We start from the raw sequence: 10,169 nt of genomic DNA, 5'->3' as shown, positions 1-10,169 counted from the left end.
TTATTTGTTTTTTCGTTTAGATTTATAGGGGAAAATAAATTTTCTGACTCACGAGTTCGAGGCTGTCGCTGCTCGCTTTACATTTTGATACGTGTCCTTCGTTTTTCGTAAATTCTGTTCTCGGTTCCTCTATTCTTTTAAGATTTTAAAGTTAATCTCTATTCTATATCTAACATCATAAACCATTTATTACAAATAAATATTAATATAAATATTTTCTGGAAAATATACATTTTAGTCCATCATGTTTTATATGAATTTTTATGTTGGAACAGATGTTTTCTTAAAAATGTTAAAATACCTAAGAAGTATTTCTACTCTCAAGATGTGAGCAATTACATCCTTCTACTAAAAATGAAACAAATTAAGGGTATGTTTGCACGTTAGATAAATACATCATTTTTTAAATAATATTGATATCTCATTTATGAACCTATTCATTTAAAATAAATTATATATATTATATAAATATAACTATTCATATTATTATATATAAACATAAAATAATAATCAATAATGAATTTAATATTTTTTTAAATAATTGATTGTATTAAATGATTTAAGATAAGTGCCGTTCTTTCTAAAGGTTTTGAAATCAAATAATTATATATATATTAGGTGTATGTATGTTATTATTATTATTATTATTATTATTATTATTATTATTATTATTATTATATTATATGAACACATTATATTTTAATAAATTCAAAAAAAAATTTAAAAAATTATATATAATCATATAAAATTATATCAAAATTAAGTGGATAAATGGTTATTTTATCTTTGCAAGAAATGTATGTACAAGTGGTGGGCTGGGTTAGTTTTAGATGCATCGTCACCAGATCCGTCCGCTTCCTCCAATGTTAGAGGGTGTTTGGATAAGAGAATGTGAGATTCTCATAGAATAAAATCTATATTTTTTTGTTTGGTTAGTCCAGAAATTTCATTTTCGGTAATATAAAATTATCAATAGTAGATTTTTTTGGATATATTACCGGGAATGTTATTACCTCACTTTCTTTAGGTATTGTTAGATTCCCGACATTTTGGACTAAAATATCCTTAAATTTTATATGAAGTTCAGAGATTAAAATAAAATTTTACCCTTTCATTAAACCTTTTTATATTTTCAATTTTGTAAAAAAAAATTATATAGATTTTATAAATTTAAATTTTTTAAAGAAAATATATAAATATTTTTCAATTTATTAAAAAAAATATATAATAAGGATAATTTGGTCAAATATAAATTTCAATAAATTTTTATTCTTTTAACTAAACACGGTAATCTTACATTTTTAATAAACTAACTAAATACAAAATACAACAATCTTAATAATCTTATTCCCCGATTATCTTCGCACTAATAATTTCCCATTCCGTGAAGTGTAAGCTTTGCAATCCCAGAGTAGAGTTTTGCTTTAGCCGCCAAATCTGTAGAGCATTACATTCATCCATCTCGATCTCAGGATCTTCTTTCTTCGCTAAAACCCTCCTTAAACCCTAAGAACTTTTGAAAACAAAAACCCATGTCTCCATTAAAATCCCAATGAAGCGCGTTTTGAGAATCTACGACGTCGCCGCAGCCAAATCGGAGGTGCTGTTTAATCTCCATAGGCACCATTCAAAACCCATATCTTTAATCTCAACTTCATATAATCTTCAAAGACCGTCTCTTTACAGATTTTATGGGGACACTGTTGCACCCACCACTAAAATCTCCAATAACATTATCAACTTGTTTATTGAAAAGATTTCTCTGGTGGAGTCGCAGGTCTGTCCCAAACCGGAGATGATGCAGAAAGTGATTCAGCTCAGGGATGAATTGGTAGTAAAGGTTGGCTCTTTAAAGGAAGTGGTCGAGATTTTGGAGGAGAGAGGGGATTGGTTACTTGGGAGTTATAGAAATCAGGGAGATGTGCCTGTGCGTACCAAAGAAATCCCTAACCTTGTTTTTTCAGAGTTAATGACAAATCTGGGTTCTTGGCCTAATTTGGTCATGGAGGTATGTTTTTTCATTTTTTCCTTTTTGAGAATTAGAATTTAGGATTAAATAAATATGGGTTTTTTTTGTAGGGGGTTTAGTTGGGGGAGTGTTTTTAGGGAGTTCCATTGTAGACATTGGAATGTGTTAGCCTTTTGTTTTCATATTAAACTGTTTCTTCAGGTGTTTAATTGGAGGAGAAGAAAGATAGAGGAAGGCTATCCCATGACGTCGGAAGAATATACTAGTGGTATCACCATTGCTGGTAGGATTAAGAATGTAGATCTTGCTGCCGAACTCTTTTCCGAAGCTGAAAGTAAGCAGCTCAAGACGACTTCTATGTACAATGCGTTAATGAGTGCCTATATGTTCAATGGCATCATTGACAAATGTCAATTAGTGTTTCGGCTTCTGAAAAGGGATCCAAGTTGTTCTCCTTCGATTGTAACATATAACATTCTTATATCAGTCTTTGGTCGTTTGATGCTGATAGAACACATGGAGGCAACTTTCCAGGAGATTCAACGTTTAAATCTCACCCCCAATATAAATACCTACAACAATTTAATTGCTGCGTATGTGACTGCTTGGATGTGGGATAGGATGGAAAGTACTTTTCGTTTGTTGAAAACTGGACTGGTTAAGCCTAATATCAACACTCACTTGCTGATGCTTCGGGGATATGCACACTCTGGGAAATTGGATCGAATGGAAGAGACGTTCCAAATGTTAAAGCTTCACGTGGATGTCAGTACCCCATTGATTAGAGCCATGATATATGCATATTGCAGGAGTTCTGTCAAGGACAGGAATAAAAGGGTCGAGGAATTGTTAAGGCTAATTCCAGAAGATGAATACAAACCTTGGTTAAATGTGTTGTTGATTAGACTTCATGCGCAGGAGAATAATTTAGATAGTATGGAGAAGTTGATTTATGAGGCCTTTGAGCACAAAACCACTGTATTGACTGCTCCTTTGATGCGTTGCATTATCACTGCTTATTTTTGTTGCAATGCTGTGGACAAACTGTCAAGTTTTATAAAGCGTGCAGAATGTGGTGGATGGAGAATCTGCAGGTCTTTGTATCACTGTAAAATGTGCATGTATGGGTTACAGAAGCGCTTGGAAGAAATGGAGAATGTTCTTAATGAGATGGATAATGTCCGCATCAATTATACTAAAAAGACGTTTCTGATAATGTACAAGGCATACTTAATGTGTGGTAAAAGGCATAAAGTTGAGACAGTAGTGGGATTAATGTGCAAACGTGGCTATCGATTTCCAATAGATCAATTTCTGTCATGATAAACCTTTTGTGCAGCAATACACCAGCAGAAGATGCAGGATACGATTAGCTGATTAGCATTTCTGGTTCATCACGATCACAGCAGTGAATAGAGATTTCAAATCACCCATAGGTACGTATCTTGTCTTGGTTTGATATGCTATCCCAAGTGATAGGTTTTTTTTTTAATGTCGCTAGGAAATGATACATCATGCATTCGGCCCCATCCTCTAATGATTTGCTTGAGCTTTTTCCTCCGATTTTTATTGTATGAATCAACAGCCACAATACTCATAACAAACATTGTGAAAGTATTCATCTTAATAACAATTATCAATTGATCCTATCCTTATATCTTATCTTTATGCCTTTTTTGTCTTGGTTAAGGCGAGCACCAATAGTAGCTCCAAGTATATTGGTTTATCGGTTTGAGCTGGTTGGATATTAAAGTGTTGCACTTGTAATTGGTCAGCTTTACCACTAGTTTAGGAGAATATGGCTGGAATTGGATTTGAACTGTTAGTTCCTGTAAATTTATTAAAGGTGTCGCTCTCTACTGTATGTTCTTCATTCTGTTTCATGTGGCATGAAAACCTTTCGGGTCTATTTTGCCTAAAACGATGTTATTTGACAGCAATTCTGAAAATTCTGCATTTCGTTTGATGTCCTTCATGTTGATGTTCATTTTTCAAACTGTATGAAGCTATTCGGTTTTTTTTTGGTCTTTATTGTTATAATACTGCAATTAACTGGCTATCCATGTAATTGCAGAAAGTGTTACGTTTCTTGATGGGCTAAGAGTACCCCATAAGATGACTTCCAAAGGGAATGAATAAAACTCTCTAGGACATTCAGGATTATATCATGTTCTCTCTTGCTGCATGTTTCATACCTTATGGAAAAAACTTGACTAATCTCTGTAGAATTGTAGGATTTAGAAAAAGACCAAAACTTTTTCACCTTAAACTCAGGGAATGATAATATGTTGGCAATTTTGATTCTAGGTGAGCCTGAGCTTGTCATCTGTGAGAAAGGGACCTGAAGGTAGCATCTTTCTAAGGTACAATTGTTGGTAGTCTGAATTAGTCAGACCGGTTACCTTTCGAATGGGATTGTTGGGGTGATCCTAGTTTGCTTGCTTTGTAAACTCTTGTTCTTAGCTTATGTCATTTTAGGTAGCGGCAGGGATTCGAGCTCTCTTGTTACACGAGACAAGAATCCTGTTGTTAGGTCAAGAGGTTATCAGCAACTTGTGATATTGCTTGCATTGAAGGATTAAAATCGAAGTCTTTAGGTGTCCTGTCAGGAATTTTTACATGTCTAACAGGTTATGCTATATATTCATATAAACTACAGTGTCAAAGCTATTGAAGTGCACCAATATTGAAATGCATTGGGAATTCAAAACTCTAGCTATTTTCTTTTGCTAATGATGTAATCTAATCACATATGGGGGAAGGTTTAAATATGTGAATGGTTTTTGGCCACCTCAACCTGAAAAAAGAGAGTACCCACTCGATTATGTCTAGATAGTTGTGGTGTTTCACCTGCCCCAAAATTTCAATCCGAACAATATGGCAAGAACATATAATGAAATGGTTACAAGAATTCAACGAATACAAAGAAGGAAAACACATATCTCCCAAACAGCTCAAGTGAATTCCTTTCTTTTTCCTACTCTATCCTACCAGTACTTTCTATCCTAATTACCGTACCTATTCGGTCGATCCGGAATGGATCGGTTAAACATTCCACTAGGGAGCCTGCTCTTGACTCTTCTGTGTGGTATTCATTCTCGTTCGGCTCTTGGAATCACATCCAGCAGTGGTTGGAACAGCTCGCAAAATCCAACCACTTAACCTACTTTAGTGCCCCTAACCATTTCTCGTACGTCTAATCGTAACAGAATGGTTTCATGTTCTTTTATTGATTCGTTATTCCTCTCCGTTGGTAAAAGGCATTTGGTCTAGTAGTATGATTCTCGGTTAGGGTGCGGTAGTCCTGAGTTCAATTCTCGGAATGCTCCTTTTTATTATTTATGGTTTGGAGGCATCAGAGGGTGACAAGTGGGCTCTTTTTCTAGATATCTATTAAAAATCAAGTTAAAAAAAGGGTAAATTATGTGAATAGTCTCTTTTGTTTAGGGTCTAACCGACTTTGATCACTAATTTAAAAATTAAGAGTAAATGGTCTCTCACATTATCATTTTGTCCGGCTTAAGTCTCTCTACCATTAATTTCTGTTAATCCATTTTTGTTTAAGTCTCTAATATGGTTGAGGAACTAAAATCGAACGGGAGCTAAAGGCTGAGACACTAAAATCGAACGGATCGATAATATTAGAAACATGGTTTAGAGGCATAAGAGGGTGACAAGTGGGCTATTTTTCTAAATATCTATTAAAAATCAAGTTAAAAAAGGGTAAATTATGTGAATAATCCCTTTTGTTTAGTGTCTAACCGACTTTGATCACCAATTTAAAAATTAAGAGTAAATGGTCCCTCACATTATCGTTTTGTTCGACTTAAGTCCCTCTACTATTAATTTCTGTTAACCCATTTTTGTTTAAGTCCCTAATATGGTTGAGGGACTAAAATTGAACGGGAGTTAACGGCTGAGAGATTAAAATCGAACGGATCAATAACGTTAGAGATCATATCCCCTTAATTTTTAATTTGGTGACCAAATTCGGTCAAACCGTAAATAATAGAGACTATTCGCATAGTTTACCCTTAAAAAATCATAGAGGCATAAGAGGGTGACAGTTGCGTTTTTGTCTAAAAAACCTAGTAAAATAAAAATAAACAGAAAGGGGGTGTAAACAGAAAGGGGGTGTTTCGAGAATCAAGAACTCGTGGCCTCTTGCACCCAAAGCGAGAATCATACCACTAGACTAAAGGTATCTGATTACAATGTAACGTATATCATATGGAGTTTACAATGTATTTGATTAAATTAAAATTCTTCTGATATTTAGATTCTAACTCTTTGAAAAAGTATCTGATTAAATGATGTCAATAGTAAAAGTAAAAATTATTTTTAAAAAATTTAGATTCGAATAGTTACATGTATAAGGTATATTTGTGTATTGTCAATAGATTAATTTTTTTTATAAAAGAATAATAAAGAGGAGTAACGGCCTAGCAGGTAAAAAATGCAAAATTAAAAACATTTACCTTACACATAAAAAAATTAACTTACGAATGAAGCTTAGAGGGATGAATGTTCCATCTGTTCTTCTTTTAGGGGTTGTTTGTTTGGCTCTGAATGGAATCATTCAGCGTTGAATGCTGAACCGTTCAGCATTCAGCGCGTTTGTTTCGCACCTCTGAATGATTCAGTGCAAATTGATTTAGCAAAATAGTGCTGAATGATTTAGCATCAAAGTATATTCTGAATTATTCATAGTCATTATCAAACAACATGTCACATTCAGAGTTAATTCATACAGAGCCTCTGAATCATTCAACATTTGAATGATTCAACGCTTAATCATTCTGAAGTAAACAAACAACCCCTTAATCTATTATGAATCAAGTCAGGGGTTTTATTTTAAATAATTTCAATAAAAAAATATTTTGAATTTTATTAACAAGTTGAGCTACATATTCATTTAGCCTTATAGTTATCCACTTTAATATTTAAAGAAAATTCGACTGAGAACCTTATAATTGTCCACTGTCGTATAAATATTAATTTGATATCAAAGTTTTAATTTAAAAATAATTTATTATTATTATTATTATTTACAATCTGAAGTAAGTATAAGATAATATATGTTTAAAGATATCTATCAACCTTTTAACATTAAATGCTTATACCCCTATTATTTCTGATGCTCGAATCCGAAATTTCAAGAAATAACAACAATTCATTTACCACATAGATAATATTATTCACATTTATTCATTTACTTTCATTTAACGATTCAATATACAACTTAATTTTTTATATATATAATATCATTATGTCATACCTCTCACCAAAATATTTTTGTTACCGCCTAATCCAATATTTCATTCCCACCAAAGGTTAGTTCCCCAGCGATGGCGATCCCAGCGACTCAAATCCAACCAACCAAAACAATCTCCACTTTCGAAATCCGTGGATAACAAAAGCACAAAATCAATTTGGCAATCCGCGTAAGTCCCACACACCAATCAGACTGCAGCGTCTCCCTCATATATAATGCAACTCCCCCATATTGCAGGCTCTCCATCTCCCACCATAAAGCATTTTCAAAGTTTACCAAAGTTTCTCCCTCTCAAATCTGAAACCATGAGCTCCGCCGCCGCAGCAACCAAAGGAGGCCGAGGCAGGCCGAAGGCGAAGGCTGTTTCCCGATCCAGCAAAGCCGGACTCCAATTCCCCGTCGGCCGTGTAGCTCGTTTCCTTAAGAAAGGACGATATGCCGAACGTGTAGGATCCGGGTCTCCCGTTTATCTCTCCGCCACCATCGAATATCTAGCCAACGAGGTTTGTATAATTGGAACTCTCTTATTCTGTAAATTGATAATCTCTGGAAATTTCGATGGTTGTAGAAACTGATCCGCTTGCGATTTCCCTAATAATTTACAGGTTTTGGAGTTGGCTGGGAACGCGGCAAGGGACAATAAGAAGAACAGAATCATTCCAAGGCATATTTAATTGGCTGTGAGGAACGACGAAGAACTGAGCAAGCTTCTGGGCGGTGTGACGGTCGCTAAAGGTGGAGTTTTGCCTAAAATTCATCAAAGTCTGCTGCCAAAGAAAGCCGGGAAAGGGAAGGGAGACATTGGTTCTGCTTCTCAAGAATTTTAGAATGCATTTGAAGTAATACATTTAGTCTTTTGGTTGGGTTTTGTTGATAGAATGAAGTGAAACAAAGTTTGATTTTTCATGTATAGAATAAAAGGGTAGATTTGAATCTTTCTGTTCATTCATGTTAAAGTTAATTTCAATTTAAATTCGAGTATAAATGAAATTTTATTAATAGATTAAGAAAGCAAAGTGCAGCAGCTTGGGATGACTATTCGGGTTCCGAGAATCGATATATTCCAACCTTAGAATCTCATGATCACCTTCTTTTCCATCACTGATATTAGAATAGATGGAAGATCCTTTCTTTGCTTCAATTCAAACAACAGAAAATTATTTACTAATTACTATACACCATGAAATTCAACCAAAACAAATAAGACAAAAAGAGTCCACTTGTTATCCCCAAACTATAAAAAAATCAAGAAAAAAGAATATGGGGCGTTCCGAGAATCGAACTCGGGACCTCTCGCACCCAAAGCGAGAATCATACCACTAGACCAAACGCCCACTATTGTTCACATTTCAAAGAAAGAGATTTATTAATAAATATTTCTTTTGAACCGAAATGCTCCGTATGAAGTCAATAATATTTATGATTGAATTAAATGTGAATTGAAGAAAATATAATATTGTGATAAGAGTTAGAAATTTATAATAATAATATTTTATATTTTTTTACTCAAATGACACTTGAATATTAATATTATTAATAAAAATGACACATTTTTAACAAAAGTGCGTTTAACGTCGTAGTTTTAGGGGGGGGGGGGGGGGGGAAACGCTTTCACGTGTAAGATGTGTATTTAACTGTGGCAGGCTATCTAGATAGTCTCTTTCACAGTGACTTTAGTTAGAGTCAAAATGAAAGAAATTAAAAATAATGAGTAAAAAATTATACGAATTCCATTCATAAGTAAACAACACGTGTGACCAAACGACGACGATGACACGAGTGTATAACCATTATCTTCATCCATTCAATGAATAAATATTTTATTTAAACATTTAAAAAAACACATATTTAGACAGATATAGAATTTAAGAATATCATGATAAAAACTTGATTTTAAATTATCAAAAACAATTTTTAAATTTAATCAGTCTCATATAAATATGATAGTCTAGGACAAATAAAATATTTCTCAAGTTAATTCTTTTAATTTAAATTTGAAATTTAAAAATATATATGTTTTTAATTTTTAAGAACAAATTTATGTATGAAATTATTTAGATGTCCCAATTTTAATAAAGTTGAAGTAAAAAGGTAATGAAGTTTTGGGATTATAATACCTTAGATTTTGATTAAAGGCTAAAAAATCACCTTGGAATTGCATGAATTGATGAAGCGTTTATGTTCGGTTAACTGTACCGTTAAGCTTAAACAATTAGTTAACTGTTATAACGGTTATTAAATTTTATTAATTATAACCTAACTATTAAGAAATGTTTAACCGCTAACGGTTAACTATTATTAATGGTTCGGTTATAAGGTAACTTATGGTTAACCTATTATAATAATTTTCGAACATTAATCGTAACTGTAACCTTTGATTGCTGTTTTTAGTTGTTCGATTAATTAACTTATAAAATATAACGATTACATCGATTAATAGTTATAGTTAACGGTAACAGATTAATTTAAACATCGCTAAATGAATGGACACGCGAGAAAGAAATTATATCAAGCTTTAAGCAAATCAACCCTACACTAACAAGAGTTCTTGCAACGAAGGTCGCTTATTCAACAATAACTTCATTGGGATTTCAATTAACCAGTAAAACATACATATATATATATATATATTACCAAGAATGTATATACATAAATAAAATAATGGGTACTTTCTTTTTATTATTATTTTATACAAGTTTAGTGAAACATTACAAAATTATCGAATGATATTAGTAATAAAAGGCAATAACATTATTTTTATAGAATTTAAATTCGAAAAGTTACGTTTGTAAAGTATGTATTATTAATAGATAAAAAAAATTTAATTATATAAGTATCTACTCTAAAATCTGAATTTTTTATCTTATATAAAAATTTGTATTATTAATATATATATATATATATATATATATGCCATCCTAAATT

At 32.6% G+C, this 10,169-nt stretch overlaps 1 protein-coding gene, 1 non-coding gene and 1 pseudogene across 2 annotated transcripts; 2 read left to right on the top strand and 1 right to left on the bottom strand.

Annotated features, from left to right (window-relative positions):
* The first annotated feature begins 1,469 nt into the window (after positions 1-1,469).
* Positions 1,470-3,731, top strand: LOC120189171 (pentatricopeptide repeat-containing protein At2g30780-like). Its single transcript, XM_039192511.1, has 2 exons — positions 1,470-2,008; positions 2,171-3,731. The coding sequence occupies exons 1-2, from the start codon at positions 1,553-1,555 to the stop codon at positions 3,290-3,292; spliced, it is 1,578 nt and encodes a 525-aa protein (XP_039048442.1). The 5' UTR covers positions 1,470-1,552; the 3' UTR covers positions 3,293-3,731.
* Positions 3,732-7,444: 3,713 nt separating this feature from the next.
* On the top strand, positions 7,445-8,181 carry LOC120188715 (annotated as a pseudogene).
* Positions 8,182-8,506: 325 nt separating this feature from the next.
* TRNAP-UGG lies at positions 8,507-8,578 on the bottom strand. The gene has a single exon. It is a non-coding gene; the product is annotated as a tRNA-Pro (tRNA).
* Between the last annotated feature and the right edge of the window lie 1,591 nt (positions 8,579-10,169).

Source organism: Hibiscus syriacus, unplaced genomic scaffold, assembly GCF_006381635.1.
Source record: "Hibiscus syriacus cultivar Baekdansim isolate YM2019G1 unplaced genomic scaffold, ASM638163v2 tig00116951_pilon, whole genome shotgun sequence".
Lineage (NCBI taxonomy): Eukaryota > Viridiplantae > Streptophyta > Magnoliopsida > Malvales > Malvaceae > Hibiscus > Hibiscus syriacus.
The sequence above is the reverse complement of the archived record's forward strand: the minus strand, read 5'-3'. Positions and strand labels throughout refer to the sequence as shown.

Coding starts and splice junctions, on each gene's coding strand:
- LOC120189171 (XM_039192511.1), top strand. CDS start 1,553: ATGAAGCGCGTTTTGAGAATCTACGACGTCGCCGCAGCCAAATCGGAG. Junction 2,009..2,170: donor GGCCTAATTTGGTCATGGAG/GTATGTTTTTTC, acceptor CTGTTTCTTCAG/GTGTTTAATTGGAGGAGAAG.